Raw genomic sequence first — 24,487 nt, 5'->3', positions numbered from 1 at the left:
ATGGATTTTAATGGTTTGCTCGTGCTGCTTCAGCAACATATCTTAGTCATGACCAGGCAATTCAATGAACATGAAGCCTTTGATCTGTTTCCTGACCTGTTAAACAGTATCAGTCAAAACAGACTGGGAGAAAGGCTGTTTTAAGGAAGTGGATATTCTTTCAAGCCAAACTGAGAAGTCACCAGGTCTATTTCTGAAGACTTTTCATTTGGCTGCAATTGATTAAAGAGAGAGCAAATTCAATGACCTAAAGTCAGAAGGATATTTATCACATTAATAATCCCTTGGGCCAGTTAACACCCTGTAGGTTATTTATTCTCCAACAGTGTCATAAAAATGAGCCAGTGCTGGTTAACCAGAAAATATTTTTTCCTGTTAATCAGTGATGTAATTTTCAAAGTGGAAGGTAGCAGTAAAGTCAAAGCAAATTAAAAATAAAGAAGTGAAAATAAAATCTTTACCCTAATAAAAAGGATCTTCTCTCCAACTCTGTATCTTCCCTGTGAAAGACGCTCCACACAGAACTTAGTAGGGCATTTACAAGGTGGATCTTCAGAAATGTGTTTCACCTATAAAACAAGAAGTCATTAATAGGAACTGTTTAAAATAGCATGGATAGCAAAATATTCAATAAGACACTTGTCATAATATATCATTTTATGTAGTCTTAATTGATGATATTTTTCTTGGTTTTGCTTAACATTTCTGTAACCCCAGAAAGCACCCTGTGGTGTTTCCAATAGCAATGATTTAGTAGCTGAACTAAAAAAGTTACACAGGCCAGCATCAAATTTGCACTCTTTATCTGAAGTCAAGCAGTTTGTTTCATGGAGTTTAGCACAAACTTTTGTAAGTGTATTCTCAGTATTTTTTGACGAATCAGCTCAAAGTGCTAATACAGCTAACAGGGAAAATGAAGATGTCATAAGATGCATCCTGCCTCCTAAACATATAAAAAACTGAGGAATCTTCCTTACCATTAAGAGGCTCTGCCTCTTTAAAATTGTGCTCAAACACCTTAGGGAAAAAGCATACAGAAAACACTGTGACATAATTAAAAATTAATGCCAAGACACTCCCCAGTAGTTCCAAGTGCCATTTGATGATCTCCTTGTTAGGGCTGGTTCAATCAAAGTTAATTTACAGGGCCCTCAAGAACACTATCATTGCCGAACTTAACTCCATAACCCCAAAAAATAAGAGCTGAGAAAAACAGATGAAAACCTCCTTCCTGCATGTTATTAGCTGCATCAGCTTGACTTTGGCCTCCTTGATCTGGCACGTGCTACCAAAGACAGTGACATTCAGTAAAAGCACATTTTGTACCCTTCAATGATGGCAAAGCAGCAAAGGCATCAATACCAAAAAAGCAGGTCTGGCTGTGGAACTCTTCCTTGACATTCAAATTGCATTTGTGCATAGGAACAGCAGGAATTAGCGCTGCATTTCCATATTCTGTGGTTTTCTTGGACAAAATACACACCTAGAATGTCAGCATGAAACAATGCAAAATGCCAGAGGAACTTGTAGATGTCTGTCCATTTCAAACAATATTCCAAAGACATTTTCATATCCAGTTTGTAAACCAAGGCCTGTAAAATGGTCTGAGGCCCAGGAAAGGATATTTTCAGAATAGCTAACAAATTAAAGGCTTAAATTGTTTAATGAAAAGAAAAAAGTTCTTGGCCAAAGCTGTAGCACTCTAATGAGTGTTTTGTTTATCATGAATAGATAAGGCTTCTGAAGTACAAATGTTTTTCAGATTTGTTTTAAGAATTAAATTATAATATATTAAATAAGCCAAAAAGAACTTAAAAGGCAACCAATTATTGTTTCTATACTTTTGAAACTAACCCTGTTGAGTGATTTAAAGACTTTCCAATTATTTCTGAAATGGTTCAATGCCTTTATCTGAATAACTTCCTTACCCTGTGGAGGCTAAGTGTAAGTACTTTATACAAGTATTCTTAAGACTTATATAATCTTTAATCAGGGCATAATATTTTTATGAAGAAAAATAACTAAAATAACACTTAACAGAGGAATTCTACATGTATTTTACACACAAGAAGTATTTCTCAAGTATCAGATGAGTTGTCCTCAGTTTGAATGAATCAAGTTTTGAATTTTAAGATCAGTTACTCAAATTATTTTTTTCAACATGGATGAGACTTAGCCTCCATTTCTGGAGAATTAGAAACTATTAGGAACTATTTAGATAGTTAATGTACAATAGGAATAATTTACATGAAATCAGTGGCTGATGACTTAAATTCAAGTGCAGCTTGCTGGGGATGAAAAAGGTGTATTCCTGTATTTCTAGGAAGGTGGAACCAAGACTGGAATCGTGCTTAGGGAGCTTTTTGGCCATGGGCCTCTGAATGCTGTTCAATAATGAGGGATTCCTGACACAATAAATATCCTTTGGCATTACCACCCTAACACCTGAAAATGGGCAGCAGGAACTTAATGCTTCATCCACCAGAGCTCATATAAGGAATAAAAAACCCAGAGTCACTGGGCCCAAACAAGATCAAGGTTGTTTTGTACAATATAAGACCAAAACAGACCCATCTTCTGCCTGTGGAGAGTGAAAGCCACAAACCTACTCTGGTGTAAAACAGAGGATAATAAGATCTTCACTGCTGATCCTGCTGTTGCAGGTTCCATTGCCTTACTGTCCCAAAGGACACAGAAGTATTGAGTGGAATTTGGAAATCAAATAAGGAAGCAGAGGGAGGAATTATATTCTATTTTATTTTAAGTCTGGACTATATGAGAAACTGCTGCTATTTTATGGTGTGAGTGTCTGGGGCAGTGCAGGTCAGGACTCTAGCTGGATGAATTCCATTCTGTTTCTATCCATACTGCTTTCTAAATTAAAGGAGGTGGTTAGAGAAAACCTACATTCTCTCTGTTCAATTTCTACATGATATGCAGTCACCAGCCTCCTTCTACACATAACTGTTCTTTCTCAATTCTGCTGAAACACAAGTGCTTTTGCAAAGTTAAGGAAGAAATACAAACCAGAGAATTTTAAATGTAATTATAGTCATCAAATTTTAAAAAAAGTGTTTCAATAAAATGAAGGAACATTATATTCCATCTGCTCTTTGTAACAGGAAAGTGGCACATGGATTTTTCAAGAAGTGCTTTGTAACTCCCAGGTGGCACATCTACCTTGCAATGTAGTAGTTACTATGGTAACTGCTTCTTTTTACAGGCTAGGTTTTACTTTTCCAGTTTAACCTCTTCATGGGCTCAAAATGTGTCCTTTTCATCTGATTCCAGCTATTTCAAATGAACCCCTTGGGTTTGCACCAGAAACATGAACACACAATATGCTGCGACAATTTAATGAAATTCAAAGCAAGATTCTAACAATGAGGAAAACAATGCTTGTGTTTTACTATGTGAGAATCGTGCAGAACAGCATAAAAATTAGGCTGAAATATCTCAGAAGTGTTTGTTAACATTCAGTACAAGTCAGTATGAGCCAAATCTTGTCCTGACTCAGTCCTTGCTCAGACAAAGCACCAAGTGGGAGTTGGTGAATAAGGAGTAAAGCAGTAATAAGAAGGGAATGTGGCCCTAAGCACAAAGCTAAGCTAAGCTGCAGGGCTCCTACACAGTGTGACTTTTTCTTCTAAGCTTCAGACATAAATAATTGTGGTCAAAAAGCAAATAACTCTGTAAGTCTACAAATGTTTAAAATAGAGTGAGATGTTAAGCTCAGGCTTGTGTGTATTTTGCAAGTGAGCGCACATCAGAACCAATAAGGCAGGAAGAAGATTCCCCCCACAACTTACAGCATCATCCAACAGCTTCCCTGTGCTCTTTTTCCCAGGAGACTTTGTGGGTGATGGTGAAGGAGATGGAAGGGGAGCTGAAAGTGTTTCCTCTTGTTCAATCTCTTTTTCCAATTTTATTAATCCAGGAGGTTCCACCCCACACCTTTTGGAAAGATGCAAATAATAAATTACTAGTCCATATAAAGTATTACATATTTTAAAACAAAACAGTGGAAAGAATTTCTACTTTGTGTACAATAACTAATAGACATGTTTGAAATACACCAACCCATACTGCCATAATTTCAAATTAACAGAAAAAAAATTTAGATGCAGTCTCTCAGTTAATCAAATTTACAGGAAATAAAGGTACTTTTTCAGCTTCTCTGTCTGATATATGTCGGTGAATAATTTATGAACAAAACAAGACCTCAAAAATTGCAATACCATGCAATGTATGGTCAAGTTCAGTACATTTGCACTTTTTTTCTACCTTATTTTTTTCTTTCCAAACAGCACCTTTTCAAATTACTTAACAACTTATATTTTGTGTTAGTATTTTCTGAAGAACCACAAATGCAAAGGGATTAAGGGCTTTCCTGGTTTCAGCTATTGCACTGAATTTACAGATAAGTAAACTGAGACATGGCCACTACTCTTCAGAAGTGGTGAGTGTTTCTACTAATTGATTTTTGACAGACAGCCTTCAGATCTCTGCTTGCAGTGGCAACACACTTGTAGCTCCAGCTAGAACAAAATACATGCAATTCCTCACGGATAAACTCAAACCAGAGCACTTGAAGAGCGAGGTTCCTTTTGAAAGATCTTCTGAAAGCTTCACGGCAAGTGACCGAGTCAGTATCTCACAGCAAGCAGCAGAGCTTGGACAGAAGTCAAAAGTCTAAAAATGCATCCCATTTTTCTAATTACCAATAACCCCCTTCTGGTTTTGGGGTTTTTTTAATCTGCCAAGACTGAACAAACCCCAGAAAAACACCCGGAGTGTCACTGTCATATTTTCTGAAAAATCCCTTTGCCAGGATTTCTTCTCCTGGGAAGCTGAGAAGCCTCAGAGAAAAATGAAAACAATAATTTTCTGATTTGCTTCTCCCTGTTTTGCTGCTTTGGAAGGTGGTTGGAGATTGTTTATCCAACAGGTGAATGTTTGATTGGTTTCATGTGAATTGTTTTTACTTAATGACCAACCACAGTCCTGGTGCGTTGAGACTCTGATGAGTCAGTCATGAGTTTTAATTAGTATCTCATTAAGCTTTCTGTATCCTTTCTCTATTCTTTGGTATAGTTTTAGTACATCATTCTTTAATGTAAGTACATAAAATAATAAATTAACCTTCTAAAAACATAGAGTCAAATTCTCAATTCCTCCTTCATCCTGGAGACCCAGCAAATACCACACCAGAGTTCCTTTTTCAGAGAATGACTTCAGCTTGGAAAAGTTATCACACCAGGTGGACTTCTCATAGCAAACTACTTGTACAAATGAAATTCTATTTTTATCTGCAGCAGAAAAGTCCACAGTCCAAATGCAGAACTATACTGACTAATCTAGATAAAGACCTGGACACTAAAATATTGAGCATTAATAAATACATACCATGAAAATTAAAGCTAAATGCCATAATGATCTTAGAAGTGTACAGAGAAAAGATATAAGCACACATACTAGCTTTTGCATTTTTCTGATAGTTTAATTTAGTCATACTAATGCATAGTAAATTAATAGAAAGCAAAGCAAGAACCAAATCTGTGCTTGTATTGGCTTCTGACTGGTGCAGTGTGTGTAATGAAAAGTCAGCCAACATTGAGGCAAGCACTTATATACAATCTATTTACTTCCTGTCTGTCTGCAGATGCTGACAGGCTGTAAATCATGGAATTCCCACTGGGCTCTAAGCCTACTTCTGCACACAGCCTTACTCATCAAATAAAACTCTTCCACTGTAAGAAATGTTCCCTCTTTGCTTCTACTACTTTTCATAGTTTCTAGATTTTGTCTTAGTGACAGATTTTTAAAGTTTCCTGTACTTCCAATATTCTGAATTCCTCTGATGAACAGTTGAAAAATAAAATCAATGATCAAACAAACACACACACACCACTTTTTTCCCCCCACATGCTGTATGAACTATTTGAAGCAAAGTTGCTGGAAAGCTGAAATAGTAAAAAGCCACATCTTTTTTGAGAGGGGTAGAGGTGCAAATGCCAGGAAGGTATGCTGAGCATTTCCTTTTCTGCTCCTTTCTAGCCTGGCTTCTCACAACTCCACATGAAGCAGCAGTGCACTGTAACATGATCTCTGTTAGGCTTCTTAGAACACCACTTTCCATTTTTATCAAGGAAAAATTGAATACAATAGCAGAAGGACCTTGAAATTGCTCAACTGTAATTCCAAAAGACCTGTGAGGGTTGTTTAACCCTGCAGAGTTTAACAGTAACCCAAGAACTTCATCCTTTGTGCAGAAAAAATAATTTAGCTCTTTTCCAGTGTATGACCTCTGCCTTTCAAATATTTAGGAGAATGTTGGACCTGTGCAACCCACTGCAATAGTCTGTGGATTTTCAGAGGTCAAATCCACCCTGTAGGACACTTCCCTCCCTCATAAATCTCACTGTATCCACATAACATCTGCCAGCGACACAAGACCTCATTTTAACTATTGAAGCTTTGCAGACGATCTCAGAACTTTGTTTTCATAACAAGCTGAAACTCAGGATAATTTATCAGGCAACTCTATCTTTATTAATATCTTTGAACTGCCACTCTTTGAGCCAAGTGGTCACACCAGTTTCCCACTCACTGTGCAGTCCATCCATCAAGACCATCTGTCCCTGATTTGTCTAAGGGGACACTATGGGATAACGTGGCATTGCTAAAGCAAAGGTAAATTATCACCTGGCTCCCCTCCTCCAGAGACTATCTTTTGAATACAAGTTCAAGCTCAGCAGAACAGAGCTCAATGTAACTCCTCCTCACGCAATCCTCATTCTTCCCCACTTGTGCCTCAATCACAAGTCCTTTTGCATTAAATAAAAAAGCTTAGGCTGACTTTGGGGAGTTACACACCTGAGGACTAACAGTGATCTAGCTGGGCAAAGCATGCCAAAAAAGCTGAGTCTTCGTGATGAGTGAGGCACTTTGAACACATCTCTCTGCTTCTAAAATTACTCAGTGTCTCTGACACTTTTTGTTCTTTAAAAACAGACTGAGGCACTTTTTTCAAAGATCTCCAGAGCTCCTGTTCTGGAAAGCAGATCCCTAAGACGGCCAACTGTCACAGATATATTTTATGAAAAATCTTTTTGCTAGAATTTTTCTCCTGAGAAGCTGAGAGGCCTCAGAAAAGAAATGTAAACAATAATTATCTGTTGCTGTGGAATGCAACAGGTGCATCTTTGATTAGCTTCATGTGGTTGTTTCCAATTAATGGCCAATCACAGTCCAGCCACCTCAGATTTTCTGAGCAGTCACAAGATTTTATCATGCCATTCTTTTCTATTCTTTTCAAGGCTTCTGATGAAATCTTTTCTTCTATTCTTTAGTATAGTTCTAATATATCATTTTCTTTTAATACAATACATATTATAAAATAATAAATCACCCTTCTGAAACATGGAGGGAAGATTCTCATCTCTTCCCTTATCCTGGGACCCCTGTGAACACCACCACAGCCAAAAGACCCAGCTTGCTCTACAAAGCATCCATCTGACTTCTGTCTTGTTTAAAGCAGCACAGAAACCTCCCTTTAATGTGCTCTTTCCTACACTTTAAGAAGGCAATTATCAATTCTTCTTTCCCATACAGTTCTAGTTTACCACAGCTCAGGCAAAACATATATTTGGTTTTAAATTGTATTAATCTGACATTCCAGTTCAGTTTCTGTGTACCTTGGAAGTGTAAAAGATTATAAATGGGGATTAGTTTGGTTTTGAAGAGATAGTAGAACAGGGAAAAGTAGACAGACACGTTATTTGACTCCTAAGCTATAAATAAAATAAAGAAACACAAATACAGAAATGGAAACACAGTATATAAAATAGTAATTAATGATATATGGCAATATTCATGCATTATAAATAAAAAATACAATACAAATATTTTAAAGGTAAAGGGATAGATATTCATAATAAATGAAAGCATGGCTTATTTATTTGTTCAGTACTTCTTTCCATGTCTGGAACAGAAAGCATCCAAGACATGGAAGCTTAAGACAAATATAAAGGATAAGATTCTATTTTCATTCCCTTGTAGATCTATTGAGACATCAAATCTCACTGCAAAAGGAGATTAACTCAAGCAAGTTTAGCAGAATCCAACACTGCCCACCTGAGTAAGGTGGGTACTATGAAGTAACCAGCAGGGGCAGAGAGCCCTGACAGCTCTGCCCCAGGCACAGGGGCTTTGGGTGCTGCCAGGTCTATCTCCAAGCTGGTCTTGAAAGCACAGTTTGTTTGCTCAGGTAAATTAAGATTCATTAATTTTCATTTCATTATGCGCCTGCATACATTCTTCTTTTTGGGTAGTTAAAAAAATTTGCCATTTGAACACAAGTTCTGGATATAACAAAATAAGTGAAAACCTGAAATCACTATTTTTTTGATCCTTGCTGTTCCTATGCAAGCTTCCACTGACAGCAAGGGTTTTTCTGAAACTGGACCATGAGACAAATTTCTAGTTTTCCATGTGAGTTCCTTCACAAAATATGAATACACATGATGCAATTTTAATACAGCCAATACTAGTTCTTAAACTAGGAATAAACAGGTGTCTCCCTCACCTTGATTGTTACCACAAGGAATTATTTTGAAATTTATGAAACTATCTGAATAGCAAGGTACTGCAACTTTACACACATCAGTGAATGCAACTTCACTTTACATGCAAGACTGGGCAGCAGTGCTGCTGCTCATGGATTTTTCAGTAAATCTTATGCACTATGCTGGTTAAATCCACATCTGCAAAAAGGGGGAAAAAATCACATTCTAGTTACCATAATTTTGATTGCTTAGCAAAAGTCTTTGTTTTGATGTCAAAGATGACAATACAATGTACTGAAGGTCCAGCACAGCTAAAATCATCTTGGTCAGATTTAGATCTAGTAAAGATCACCTTACTACCAGTAAACCTCATTAAATTGCAGTTGTTTATAGAGAGATCTGACTTCAGAAGGAGAAATGGCTCAAAGCTTTATAGAAAAAAATCCCTTCCTCTCCTAATAGAAGGGTAGCCTACAAATATCTTAATTGAGGTACAGATATTTTGAAATATTTGCTAACAACTGCCCTCAAGAGTGACATCAAGACAAACATTCTGTTTGAACCTAATGAGCACAAAAGTCATCTTGAGATGTGCTGATTTAATATGTCTGTCAATAGCCCCTGCTGTCAAGAATGCAAATATTTCAACAGTCTCTGAATATTTTCACCTACCTTGCTGCAATTCTTCCAAGTTCCAGCAAACAAAGGCACACTTCTCTTGGCTGCTTGTGGAGAACTAGAAAAGCAAAATGAACATGGAAGACATTGATAAATAAAAGCTATTTTAAAGATCTTAGTGATGGAATGGAACCTAATCATCAACATCTGTTACTCTTGACTCTGATAAACGTTTGTTTTCTTTGGCTTGCAGTAGAGTTTTATTGGAATAAAAAGGATGGGATTCATGAGTGGCTCTCAGAGTTCAGAAGCTCCATTTAATTATCTAAATCACTGAATAATTATTTGGGGTAATTGGTAATCTGCAAGCAGTTCATTACTATTTAAAAATAATCAAGAGATCTGGCATATTGAAAACACTTTAATTAGTAGAAAGTCAAAAATAATAAAATTAGAGTGATACTTTTGACAAACTAAGAGAATTCATATCCTTCAGTTCACTATTTTTCTTAGCCAATTTAATTTTAAAAAATAACAAAGTTGCATTAACAAAGACATACCTCACTATAAATTTGGTCCTGAATTTTTTTTCCACATCTACTCTTACAGTAAATATGAAATAGAATGCTTTAGGAATCAGTTCTTTACAGTATAAAAATCCCAAACAGACAAAAAAAGAGTTTCTTCTTTATGCATACATACATATAATGTAAGTCTGCATGCTGGATTCCACACAGAATAGTTTTTTTATGACTCAGAAGTAGCTATGACACAGCATGATCTTCTCATTTTTGTGAGAGATTGACATGTTAGGGGTTAATGTCCCAACCAGCCATTTGCAAGAGCAGCAGGTGCTTGGCTGAGGCCAGGTTTGCACTCCTGACTGGAAAGAGAGGGGGAGAGTTTCTGGGTGTGTGGGGTTGAAATATCTCAGCTGTGTAAGAGCAGTCCAGGCACAGAGGAGCTGTGCACCCACCACGACAAACCAACTTCCTTTAGCAATAAGCTGGGTTTTTGAGCTAAATTAGGGAAAAGCCTCACAAGAAGCAGATTCTGCCAAGTGGAACAGTGCTTTTTATCATGGCAATGTCCTCCCTCACAGAACTGGCTCAGGTGGAAATCTCCCCTCCGTGGAAGGTACGGGGACACTCCCATGGGCCTGCAGGCATCCATCCCTTCTGATGGGGCACAGCTGGGGCACAGCTGGCTCAGCCACGCTGGTGTGACGGGCACCTGCCCTGCTTCAGCTGTCACAAACCACCACAGTCCCCCAGAGAGTGCCCAGAATAATTCCTGGGGCTTTCCACCACAGTGTTGGATCACCCTCACCCCAGGAGTGGCACCCTGGGTGCTGTCACCTGAACCTGACTCTGTTTTATCCCACTGAACCTGGTGTTCCATGGCCTGATCCACCCTCAACAGTACTTTAAACAAGAGACACTGAAATTGCAACAATTAAGTCTCACTTCACTCTCTGCTCTTATCCTTTCTCTCTTTTCCCTCTACACTTTCTTAAGTGGTATCTTCATACTTTGCTGCATTTCTATAGATGATAACAGCCAAAATGGCTTCAGGCCTCCTTTCCATTGCAACCAAATTGATCTAAAATAAACCTGCCATATACATACATACATACATACATACATACGTGGGTATATATATATATATTTTATATATATATATATATCAACACTAGTCACTCAGTGTGGTTTCACTCTCACCTGCCCAAAGGAATCTCTTAGCAAGAACCTCAGTCACCTTTGCCTTCAGGGGCAAGTTATAACAATTATGAAATATCCCCATAAACCAATAAATTTTTTTCCCCCCACGATTCAGAACAGGTAATGCTCTGTAAAGAAGTTCAGCAAAGCATATAAGCAAAATCCAAAATCAATAAACCAAGAAAGGTCTGTGGCTGTTTGTATAATCAACTCCCCAAAACTTCAAGAAGAAAATAAAATCAGAAGAAAAGAGAAGATAGTAATTATGAGAACATTGTAATCTACTCTTTAGAAATACCTACTAGAGTAAAGCACTTATGTTGTTGTGAGTAAAAAATCAGGTTTTAAAAATTTCCACAATATTTTTAAAAATTGCACCTTACACTTCAGATTGAATTGAGACCAAAAATTAATTGTGTGACTCTTTGTATAAATCAGGAAAAACCTGAACAGCATCAAAATAAATTTGTTTTTAATGAATTAAGGTCAAGACAACAGCTATATAAACTTTTGGTAATCTACAGACTCACCTAACTCTAATGCATGAAGAAAAAATACCATACCTGAAAAAGATATTCAATGTCTAGTTAAAGCTCTGAAAGCAATCACTTTGCTCTGTGCATGCATGAGAGCCAAAAGGGGACTCCAGAGCCTTGAACACCCCTGGGTAACCCCAGGGCAGACCTCCAGCCTCTGGGACTCTAGCTTGAGCTCCACTGACAGGATAATGTAAGTGGGGTGAGCTGAATGCTCATCCCAACATCTTCTCCTGGTGCCTGTGCAGCCCTTTGAGAGGTATGCATTTGTCCTCTAATCTCATCCAAATGTATTTCCAGAAGTGAAACTGCAAAGCATGAAAACTAAACAGGCACTGCACTAGGAAAAATAGATTTATTCTTCAGCCATCTGTTACTAAGAATATAAATGATGAACAGTTGGACATTCAGCTATTTTCAATATTCTTCATTCCCACAGCATAGTAATTACATTAAATATTTACCTTTACTAGTAATCAGTATTTTTAAAGTGTTACATTCATGACCCTTGGAAGTCTGTTCTGCTATTTTGGTTTTAAACTGGTTGCGACAGCCCCAAAATAAAGCTTGATTTTAAAAAGTAAGGCATACCCCAAAATATAAATAGAATAAACTGGGTTTGGAATAGTCAAACCAAGTAAAATGCAATATGTATGTACATCTGAATGACTTTGGAATGGAAGAAAAAGAGAGGTTCAACCACCACTATTTGCAAAAAGATCCATAAATATAGCTAGAACAAAATTTGATTTAAAAAGTTAAAAAATTATGTACCCAAACAAAATTCACAGTCCTTTAGCAAGTCTGAATCAACATAATCTAGACACATTTCATGCATTTCACACTGAATAATGTGGCACAGTGACATCATTGTTAGAGGATGAAGATGTGTGCAGGCAATAACCAACCACAAAAACAAACATCAGGGCATCTCATAAGACAGTGCTTCTAAGGAGAAAATAACACATTCCTGAGGACTATACAGCATACGTATTTGGGGACTTCAAAGACCAATAAATGTCATTTTTTGCAGATCCCCTGCATAAAGTGAATGGAAATATCCATCTTTCTAGAGAATCTCACTGATGGCATTTGCTTGACAAGAACGCAATGGGAAGATAGAGAAATAGTGCACCTTTTTGCTTTTCATCTCATCTCTTTAAAGGCTTCTTATTTGCTGTCCTCATTGCCTGCATCTTTACATGCCACCTCCAGCCACTCTTTGCTAACAATAATTCCTTTTCAGTTCCTGGAAGTTTTTATCCTTGCTTCCCTCTGGCAATAACATTTCTTCACACTGCTCCCATCTTGTTTCTGTCCCATTTTCCTTTTACAGGTATTCCTCTTTTGTTCACTCAACCTTTGTGCTTCCCCAGAGGTCCTTACCTTCTCAGCTTTCTGTTCCTGAAATGGCTCCCAAGGTATTAAAAACTCTCTTTTTTCCCAGCCCCATGACTGAAGAAGTCAGGATTCCTCAGCTCTGTTTTTCAAGGTTGTTTATTTTCTCTTATCTATTCCATTCCTTCTCTGACCTGCTGAGATCAGTCCAGCAGGTTGGGTTGTGGCACAGTCCCTGCCCTTGGGGTGGTGTTGGCTTTTTATACTAAGAACTACCCGTGCTTTATTTACAAGAATTTTCCAATACCCATCACCTGTGTTAGACAGTCTGTCTCTACCCTAAACCAACCCAGAAGTGTCACCATCACAGCAGAAGATGGAGGACAAGAAGAAGGAGAAGAAGGACAGGACATGCCCAGATTCTTCCATCCTGCCTCTTGAACCCCCATTCTAAAACCCCAAAATTCTACTTTTTCGCCCTGTGGTAAATTCACTATCATTCTACTCAAACCCTTGTGGCTTGTAACTCCTCACACAAGGTTGGTAATTGTTTCCATGGGCTAAAATCAAAGGCACAGGTGTTTGTGACTCTGTGCCAAGGTCTCTGAGCCCCTGTCAGGGTCTGGAATCTCCCAGGGCACCCAGAGGAATGCTCTGGGCTCTGACAGTGCCTGGATGCCACCAGGAGAGGCAGAGGAGGAGCAGCCTCTGCTTCCAGCATTATCAGAACCTGTGACTGTGAGGAGACAGAACACACAAAGCACATGGAGTCCATGTCTTTACTGAGCAGGTTTAAACTCAAAGTTTGCAATAACATTCAGGGGTTTTGTTTTGTTTGTAGTTTTGTGTTTGTTTTAGATTAGTAGAATATCCAATCACAGAAATAAATACGGAATATCCAATACAAAAATAAACTTCTCACAACTTCCTGCCAAGTTTCAAATCTTGGCTCCTAACACTTTTAAAAACCATTTTTAATGAAGTCAGTCTTTCTTCTAACATGAAATTTCTTTTGTTTTAGAGATCAAGATATCAGGCATAGCTGAATCATAAAAAGTAAATATGATTTGTGTTTCTAATGCATTCCTTTTCCCACTAGAAGCAAAGAGCTTTACCAAATGCCTTGGTATTTATTATCACAGGCTTCCAATTGCCATCAGAACTCACACAAGTTTAGGGAAAGTTTTAAAAGGATGGTCCTTTGGTCCTTCTTCCTATTGTCTCTCACATTTTCCTTTAATTTTTACTCTGATCCTACAGAAGGCTTTTTGTTTTTTTAAAAAAAAAACCTCCAATACTGTTTTGTCAACACTGTTAAATTATAACAAACTAACCCTTGCTTCTGCATCAGAGTTATGCTCTGACACACTTGTGCTTCCCCTACACTCCCTGCCCCTTTCAGCTCAATCACTCATGGAAATCTCAAAACAATTCAGGTGTCAAACACACTAGAGCTAAGGACAGTAAAGAATTAATGTAGAAGGGATATACAGATCATCTGAACACTAATGATTTACTGAAATTCATTAGTTTAACATGCAAATCCAGTGGTAACAACAAAGAGTCTAGGATGCTCCTATAGTCCTCAAAATGAGACAAATTCAGTATTATTGCGAGTAGTTTAGTAAAGAGTTGTGAAAGATGGGACAAAATCTTATTCTGATGCAACTTCAAGTAAATTTTAACATATGTTCCAATATGTAGATGTTTCAGTATAAAAGAACAGAAAAAACTTCCATCTTGAAATCAGATAAATTACATTAATAATTTAAAAAATAATCTTCCTCATGTACAAAATAATTTTAAGCTAGCAATATTTGAGTATTTTTAAAAATAATCTTTAAAGCATCAATGTTAGAAGAGAGATCAGAGGTGTTTGTGCTTCAGTTTACTATTTCCACTAAAATACTAAATACATTTATTAAGGAAACCTGTCCATGAAGCTCAAACCAATCAGTTGCATCAAAAGAAGTCCATGTCACATCCTGTGTGTACATATGCATAGAATATACAAGCACAAAACATTAACATCAACAGCATCCAACACCCCCCAAAACAGATGACACATCAGCATGCTGGCACACTCAGTGGCAAACCCTTTTCTTGCTGGGTATTCTTTATCATGGAAGAGATGCAGAATATTCACTGGTTCCAAATCCTACAATCATCCAACAACACTCCATTACCACAAAGAGTTCAGAACTTAAAGCAATCATAGAAAACCTTACCATTCTTATTTGTCCAAGAGGAGTTTTCTTTGAGTATTATACTCTTCAGGCATGAGCAAAATTACCAATATCTCCACCTAGTATGCTTCCATAAAGAAAATTACCAGAGCTGTGGGGATCTGCTGCCCTAAAGCCTACAGGAGCTGAGCTATTCCCTACAGAGGAATTTACAAAGAGTATTTATGGGAACAGAGGAATTAAAGGCAGTATTAATATCCTTACACTGCATGAGAGAGTCAGCACATCATATTCAGAGTCCCACATAGTCTGATACATCTAAGAAGACCATTCAACGACACTGTAGCTCAAGATTTGCACAGATGATCAAAATTTGGATTTTGGATCATAATTTCTGGTATCAACAAAGCTAATTCCTTCTCCTTTAAATACACTAACTTTAAAAGTAAAAAATATGACACGCATGCTAAATATGGCAATGAGTGCAGGGAGCACACATGGTGTCCCTCTATTTTGCAGCACTCCAGATTATCCCTGTGTACACTGTTGCTATTTTTAGCAATTTTTAAAATTTATTTATTTTTATTATCCCTACATACAGGGTTGCTATTTTTAGCAATTTTTAAAAAAATATTTATTTTTATTATTCCTACGTACTGTGTTACTATTTTTACAAATTTTCGAAATTTATTTATTTTTATTATCCCTACACACTGTGCTGCTATTTTTAGCAATTTTTAAAATTTATTTATTTTTATTATCCCTACCTACTGTGTTGCTATAATTTTTACAGATGCTCATGTGTGAGTTGCAGCTCATACATCAGCTACCCCAGCTGCCTTTTTTTTGCAAAGGCATTAACTTGGAGACTTTCCTGCCATGTCTCTGCACTTAGGGATAAATTGCTACCAGTCAGCTCTGGCTGTGTTACAAATCTTAACAGGAAACTGTTTCCAATTTGTTTGCATTTTAACCTATGTTAAAGCATGATAACGTTCAGCAAGACAAACTACATCATATTATAGATTACTAACAAATTAGCAGTACAAGTCTTCAAACTTTTGAGCTTTCTACTGTTCTCTTCCAATGATATTTAAAGTAACTAGTGATTAGACAGCATAACCATATCTACTAGCATATCAAGCACCTCTGCTTTTCATTCTATTTACTTTTCCTTCTATTTATTTTGAAGACTTCAATCTTGTTTCCTTGTTTAGCTCAGCTGAATAGCCCAAATCGAACAAAGCATTTGAAAATGTGCTTAACTTTAAATAATTACATAAATTGTTAAATTAGCCCACAAGTGAAGGAGAGGAGTAAAATGACACCAATAGGTCTGCTCAGCTGCTTGTGTGGATCAGCCCTGCAATTAACCCTTAGCAGATCAGCCTCTAGGAACACTCAAGATTCCCACTAACATCACTTACCTGCAGGCTCATTGGGACTGCCCCTGTCTGCTCTGGTCTCTGTCTGAGACAGCTCCACCCCAGTGAGAAATGCCTTTGTGCCACTCCAGCCTCAGTGCTAAAAAGTCAGGAGTGATGGCTGCATTTGTGTGCAGTTATACTTGCATGATTTCAGAGACTTCTTCAGAATTTATAACATTGACATATAGAATTTTTAAGTAATGAGAATTAATAGCAATTAACAATTTCTTCGTTCCTTTTGCCGATCTCTAACACATTTGGTACTTAATTTTTTTAAGTCAGTGCCATAAATCCATCATTCAAGTATTTCAGTGCACTAGATCTTCAAAATCACTCTTGTAATTCTAGAATACATATTTGCCAGAAAAAAACCTCAGGAATGTTTTGCATGATACAGTAGCATGATGAAAATATTACTATGTGCCTTTAATTAAATAACACAGTATTTGCATACCATAAAGCACACAGAAAAAGAGTAAAAAAATGAGGATAAAAATCCACTCAATTGAGAAAATTGATACAATAAGGTTCTCCAATAGAGACAGAAAAAAGCTGGATTATCACTATCAATTTACACACCAGTTTACTGAGCTTATTAGGTATAGGAGAAATAGAAAAAAATACAAAACCAGTTACCTCTGTAACCATAATTTCACCACAATTAATAGCAAAATAATGCAGAATTCAATGAGGCAGTGCAAAGATAGATGTCATTCACACACATTTCTCACTACTTTGAAAAGAACCTTTGATATTACTTACCTTTGCTGAACTTTTGCTTCCTATGCATTGGTGAAGTGATTTGTGGGAGAGAGAGGAACATAAAAGCTTTAGATTGGCAACTGTTAAGATTTATCATTATTTCTAATGCATTAGGAAAATCTCAAAAAAGCAAAACTTTGAGTTAAGGATTAACTGAAGGAGAATAATAGCTACTGGTTTTATCTTTTTTTTTCTTTAAAGGCATGATTACCACCTCCTTCTCAAGTTCAGAAAAATGGGTCAAAATTGTTATCAAGGCCTAATCCTATTTCAAGCAACATAAATCTTTTCTAGCAGTACATTATTCAATAAGGGAATAAACCTCAGAACCTAGTTTTTAATCAGTGAAGAAAATCAGTCAATAATCAAGCAAAATAGAGCACAGGTTTGTGCACTCAGTTGTATTTCACTTCTGTTTTCTGAGAGAGGATGTCCTCTGGAAAGCACCTGGAAAACACCTCAGCAGGTGGACTGGCACTCTGTTTTACTATGGCAGGCAAGACACTGTGTATGTGTAAAAATTAATTATCAGGAAATATTTGCATTCCAGCTATGACATCTCTGAACAAGATCTTGTTTCTTAAAAATGCACAACAGATTTGTGGAACAATGGCAAATGGCTGTGCTTGCCATAGCAACACAAACTTCAAATACCTTGAAGTATTCATTAACCAGAGGTTCCTCTGCCTGCCTCAGGCATTGGAGGGCTGCATCTCCTGGTGCTTCTTGGTCCTAGGTAAATGTCAAACTTCTTCACCATTTCAAATCATTGAAACTACAATTATTGTTCATCTCCCACATGATTTACCATATCAAGTAAGAATTTCATCTTAATGATTTAATTAACAAAACAGAGTCAATACATATATTCAACTTACTATTTGTCACCTTTGAGATACTAACCTGTCCTCTGCCAAGCATTTTCTCCCAGACATATAAAATAATGTAATTAAAAGAACTTCCCAGGATAAAAGAAATGACAAATGAAAAACTCTCAGAAATATCTGTGCTAGACTACAGAAAGGGAACAAGGCTGTGAAAGAATGGGATCAGATCAGTCACAACACATGTAAGAGCTTCAACAGGGCAAAGGCTTTTTGAGCAACAGAACAAAGAAGCTTCAGCACAGTGTGTTCATTTGTCTTCCAGAGAAATTGATCTGTCACCATGACTGTTTTACACTTTTATCTGATTTCAGATAACAAACATTGGACTTTCTTCATTTCATGAGATTTGGCTGAAAAGCTGTGAAGTCAAGATTCATAAGATTTCCTTTGAAGAGGAAGAGTTAAACCAATGAAGACTATGTAGTATTAGAGCAGTGATTTCCTGAGCAGTACAATTCTTTTCATGAAGCAGTAGTACTGGATAATTTTTGTCCAGAACTGCAGAAGGGAGCCAGCTGGGGAAAATGGTCAGCATGGGAAACAGAAAAGTTTTGTATCTTCTCGCCTCCTGTGCAATTCATTAAATCTCCACAACCAGCCAAATGTCTGCAGACAGAACTGAACATGCACTTGTATCCTGCTCTACCAAAACAGAAAAGCACCATCTTATACACAGAACTAAGGAACAGCATTCCATGCTCACAAAAGTATGTGTGGGGTGAAAAATCATTTGTGTGCAAGAAAACATGGCAAGAGTTTTCTCTCATTTAAGTTCCTCTTAAAATTGACTTAAATGAGCAGCATGTGATGTGTACTTCATTTGTTCACTCTACAGACACGCAGCAGAATTAACACATTCAAACAAAGGTCAGATTTAGAGTCAGGACCTATTAAAAGCCTTTCTGTCTTTCAAGGCTAAACACAAATGAAAAGTTATTTTAAATTACCAACTACTACATAAAGAATAAAGAAATACCTACCCAAACCTTCTGACTCAAACAGGCAGGTATCATCCACGCCTACATCTCTGCACCAGGATAAGAAATTTGCTGTGTTGTCCCGTGCAAAGAAAGACCCTGAAGGAGCATTGGCTTTGCATGGAATTTTCCGAACTGGTAAGGTCTGAAAAACAGGAATTCTTTATTTAGCTAAATGATACATGCTATCATAACACTTAAGTATTATGGAATCACTATGCAAATTTTACATAGATGGGTAACTCCCACCAACTAATTTCCTTGGCCATTAAAGAATTCCAAGCAGAGAGGCATGAGAAGTGAATTTAACAGCATGAAGTTCTCAACCAAAAAGTCTTTCCAAAAGTCCACACAATGAAGTTGAACCAACATTAGCTACTTCTTAGGAATATTAGTAACTACAGGCTTTGGATTTAGTGTCTGGTCCAGTTCACTGAATTAAAAAAAAATAAAATATATATTATAAAGACAGATTTTAAACTAGGAGCTGAACTTTCTCACAGTTAAGGGTGAATTACTTTCAGTTCTATGTTAGGAGGTAATCATAGTGTGAAGGAATGGGTCTTGAGGCCCAAAGACTACAAACACTTCAGAAAGGTCACTGTCTCCTGTCTAACAGCACCCAGCAGTGCCCAGGGCACAACACAGGGCTGTAAATCCAGCAGGTACAAAGCCAAGGTCTGTAGAGACAGGCCCTCACTGCACCAGAGCAGTTCCATTCACATGATTTCAGTATCAGAAAGGATGCCACTGATACAGCATCAGTATCTGCACCAAACAGATTTACTGACCCAGCCCTGAAACCAGGCTGGGTTCCACTGACCCAGCCATGAAACCAGGCTGGGTTCCACTGACCCAGCCCTAAAACCAGGCTGGGTTCCACTGACCCAGCCATGAAACCAGGCTGGGTTCCACTGACCCAGCCCTAAAACCAGGCTGGGTTCCACTGACCCAGCCATGAAACCAGGCTGGGTTCCACTGACCCAGCCCTGAAACCAGGCTGGGTTCCACTGACCCAGCCCTGAAACCAGGCTGGGTTCCACTGACCCAGCCATGAAACCAGGCTGGGTTCCACTGACCCAGCCCTGAAACCAGGCTGGGTTCCACTGACCCAGTCACGAAAGCCAGCAAGCAGGCTGGAGATGATCTGCTTACAACACAGCTCTGGCAAGAAGAGGGGTTGAGCCAAAAGGGAGGTTCTGGGCCATGGGCAGAGAGGGCAGGTCAGGGTCCCAGGGGAGGCTGGTCACAGCTATAAAGGTATTTTGATTCCCTCAAGTCTTGACAATTAATGTCTGGTTTATAGTGCTTCAGTGGAATCAGAAACACTCAGTACTTCATAATTAACTCCATCTCGTCAGTAGGTGCAAAGAGGTGACATTTCACAGCCCTCCATCAATCCAGTTACATAAAACATCCACTGCACATACATCATACTTGATCGCATTCTCACTGAATCAAATTATCAGCAGCTCCAAATTGGTTTAACAACAAGAAAATCAAACAGAATGAAATTCTTTTCCCATATAATCTCCGCTTGGACCAGATTATCTGAAGTGATACATGGATATTGATTCGACTGAGTTAACAGGCAACATAAGGGGACCAAATAAATGATACCTGACACTACTCTTTGTAATTTTTTATTTTTTACATCAAAATAAAAGCACAAATTCTGGATGATCTATTATGGATGAACAGCACTGTGACAGGTACAAGATGCCAAGAAGCCAGCTCCAGTATTCCTGGCACTTGCAGAGCTGTGCATGGGAACTTCAGAGAGAATGGAAAGGAGATAAGGATAGTACTTCATCTGTAAGAGCAGACCTGCAGTGTCAAATCATGTCACCTCTCAGTTCCCTCCTCAGTTCTCATCTCTGGATTTTTCCACAGTGTCCATGTTCTCAGGCTTGCCTTTGAAGGAAACTAGTGAGTCTTCACCTAGAAAAAAAACTTCTGTTTCTAATGCCAGGAACAGCTCAGAAGAGCTAGTGACATACTGGGTTTGTTTGCTTCCACACAGCTCTAGACAGTTCTGTACCTTTATCTGCATTGTGCTGAGACAACCATAATAAACAGCCTATATTCTTTGAAACCCTGCTAAGGATACTGAACACTGCTCTGGAAGTCTGTAATAAACCACTTAGATTACCTTAGAACTATTGAACAACAACCAAAACAAAAAAATCAAAACAACAACAAAAAAACCCAAACTAAACAATACAACAAAGAAATTCTTGTGTGTGTGACTGGTGGCTGCCATCTGGCATCCAGTGGGGATTCAGGCTCAGTGTGGGCACAGTCCATCTGCTCTCCTTGGCCCTGAGCCTGCAGCATGGTCCTGGAGAGCAGGAGCTGCTGTGGCACAGAGCCCTCAGCAGGAGCAGAGCAGGCAGGAGTGGGGAGACAGCCAGGAGTGAGGAGATAGCCAGGAGAGAGAGTGAGGAGACAGCCAGGAGAAGGAGTGAGGAGAAAGCCAGGAGTGAGGAGAAAGCCAGGAGAAGGAGTGAGGAGACAGCCAGGAGAACCTGCACTGCCTCCCTCCCCAGGAGCCATTGGGAAGGCATTAAATTCCTGACAGGAATGCAGAAACCCCCTAGAGATCCTTGGGTCACTGCTGCTCCTCAGTACTAACAACACATTGATAAATCTGGTTCTAAATGTTTGGTATCTTTTGATTGATGTATATTGCAGTGGCTGAACGTAGAATTTCTCTCAAGAAGAGCAATTCAGAACAGATGGTTTGGGTGTCAGTAATCACCTGAAATTTCATACACGTAAATTACAATTCTATGCCTTGACAACTAAGACTTTTAAACACATCATTTAACCTAGCTTCACTATGAGGCTTAGACATTCATGGAACTCACAGCATTCCTTCACAAAAGCACATTTCTGGTAGTAAGAGCTACTTACAGCAAATAGTAGGAGTCTAGGTACAGAATATCACACTTAACTAAGCAAATTTGAGATATTCTTAATTTCATAGTGACAGAAAAAAATGTTTGATTAACAGATGTCCTGAACAGCTCAGAAGTGACAACCAACCACATATAAAAACAAGATATTGTTGTGAACAACAGCTACATAAAAGACCACAAAAGCTTTGAGTCATTTTCTGGAGCAAATACTACACAGCAATACTGGCATGGCATGATTTCACTGAAATATATAAAAGTTTCATCCCATTTCCCAGAGTATTAGGGTCTTGCTGAAGAGAACAGCAAAAACCCCACCCACTTTTCTATTCAGTAATAGCCCTACCAGGTTTATCACACAAATTAAAGGGAAATACTCATATTTTCTAATCACCTACTAAATTTTCCTACCACCTCTTAAAGAAAAGTCTACTTTTTTAATATTTCCAAAACTGTCACTGTACTGCTCAAACTATAGCACATGAAAGCTTTTATTCAAGAAAGGTTTCATGCACAAATATTTTTCACTGAGTTGTATAAACGGCCTGACTATTTCAAAAGTGCTTTCTAACAGATCATTCTGAAATAATTAGGTTTCCACATGGCAAAACTGACTTTTGTTGACATAGTATAGTATGACCACAGTTGCTTTGAAGCAGCAGTGGCTGCAATTACTCCTATCAAGTATCAGGAAAACAATTCCCCAGTCACACTCCTTTTACAATCTTGTCTTGTTGACGTGCACGCATGTGGTTTAATACAGGATGTGAAAGTGCGAGTGAAACAGATGATGCAATCCTGGAAAAATGCTGTCAGGTTCACTTCTAATCCAAAAGGGACTCTCTTACATGGATGCTCTGAAATCACATGGAAAAATGGATTTTTTTGTACTGCTTTCTCAAAACGAGTTCACCAACACTTGCTAAAATCCCCATTTTTTTATGGCTGACAGACTTGACCCATATTTTGAAGATTGTTCATAATATTTCCCTCTTTGAAAAGATGATTTCAGGACATTTTGAACTATCACTTATACTTGAATAAAAAGAAAATTATGAGCCATTTGTCTGCTATGAAAGAGGGTTACAGTTACTAGGTACTCACAGGAAAAATTTGCTTTTATCTCCTGGTGACCTACATTAACCAAAATGGGGGTTTGGGGGGAAATTAGGCTATGCAGCACCTAACTGCTGTGCTGTCTTGCTAGGCCATTTAGTGTTATGTGAGCATAAATTCCTACTGAACTGTGATTATATCAGCTAGGTAGAACATGCATCTATTTCAAAACTTTCTACCATCTGCCTTTTCACTTAGCTCTGTGGCCAGTACCAATCCTTTTCCTCCTTCAATTCTTTCCTCATTTTGCTCAAGTGTTCTTAAACAACTGGACCAATGGTCAAAAGAATGTGCTAAATGCACATGTAAAACACAATATGGAAATGTATACATAGAATTTAAAATTAAGCATTTCCCACTGGGGGAAAAAAAAAAAAAACTAAGAAAAGAAATATAATCCCCTCAGCCCTCCTAAAGCTGCAAGAGATTTTATACCCCAGGGCAAATTTAGAATACGAAAACTCAACAAGGAAGTTCTGAAGGCTTAGGAGACAAAAAAAAAGCCAAACTTTTCCACAGACACAGAACTAAGAACAACTCCTAGACTGATGAAAAATAACACTGAACATACAACAAAGCAAGCACCCCTAAGCAATTCACTTAACAAGAAGCAAAACATTGTCCTTCAGTGAAACACAGTCTTTACATTGTCATATCATGTCATTTTAATGGAATAGGAAATTGGATTTCAACTTTACAGATCAAGTGCTGATTATTACCCTATATAATAACCACAGAGATCATCAAAAGCCAAAAATCACTCATTATCAACTTTCTAGAGTCTAAGAAAACATTTGTGAACACTTTGGAATCCCTAACATAATTACAATATGTCATAAAAAGTAATTAACATCATCAAGGCTTTATAGAAATATACAGACTACAACATTCAAATAACCGCAGGACTAAATTAATGCTTTAACCACGTTATTAGATGTCAAAGTAGAACACATTCTTCTATGTGGCATTAGCATTAGCTTCTTAAGCATATATGGAAAATAAAATTAATTTAACAATATAATTTTCAAAGCATTTTTTCTTGTCTTTTTTCTTCTAAATTCTCTGTCCAAGACACAGCTTACTCATCATACAGCAGAAGATTGGTTATTCAAAAAAGGTAGTGTTAATAGTAGTGAAAAACTAGTTTCACAGAAACAATGCAGCTTCTACTACTAGCAGTGTGCCAGAAATCCAAGGAATACGAGAGAGTATTCAATCCACAGACAATGCACTGTGATATCCAGAAGTAAATCATGTCAGGAAGCAGCAAGGCAGAAGCTTCATTCACCAGCCACAGCACATTTCATTATTTGACTACTCAGTAATTTAAATGTAGCCTAAGGATATGTGCATTTCAACACATGGAGGCAAAATCCCAGTGTCTGTCAGAGCTGGAAGGCTCTCAGGGGCTGCTCAGCCAGGGGAACACACAGA

The 24,487-nt window shown here is 37.9% G+C and overlaps 1 protein-coding gene across 2 annotated transcripts in view; it reads right to left on the bottom strand.

The window, feature by feature from the left end:
- GAS2 (growth arrest specific 2) overlaps positions 1–24,487 on the bottom strand; it is a 73,842-nt gene that overhangs the window by 24,454 nt on the left and 24,901 nt on the right. For both annotated transcript variants that reach the window (XM_058026311.1, XM_058026312.1), the window contains exons 4-7: positions 19,023–19,164; positions 9,240–9,303; positions 3,810–3,954; positions 462–569 (exon numbers count right to left, since the gene is read on the bottom strand). In XM_058026311.1, the coding sequence (XP_057882294.1) occupies positions 462–569; positions 3,810–3,954; positions 9,240–9,303; positions 19,023–19,164 (459 nt within the window). The remainder of the gene's footprint in view (positions 1–461; positions 570–3,809; positions 3,955–9,239; positions 9,304–19,022; positions 19,165–24,487) is intronic.

This window comes from Melospiza georgiana, chromosome 6, assembly GCF_028018845.1.
Source record: "Melospiza georgiana isolate bMelGeo1 chromosome 6, bMelGeo1.pri, whole genome shotgun sequence".
NCBI lineage: Eukaryota > Metazoa > Chordata > Aves > Passeriformes > Passerellidae > Melospiza > Melospiza georgiana.
This window is presented reverse-complemented; position numbering and strand designations above follow the sequence as displayed.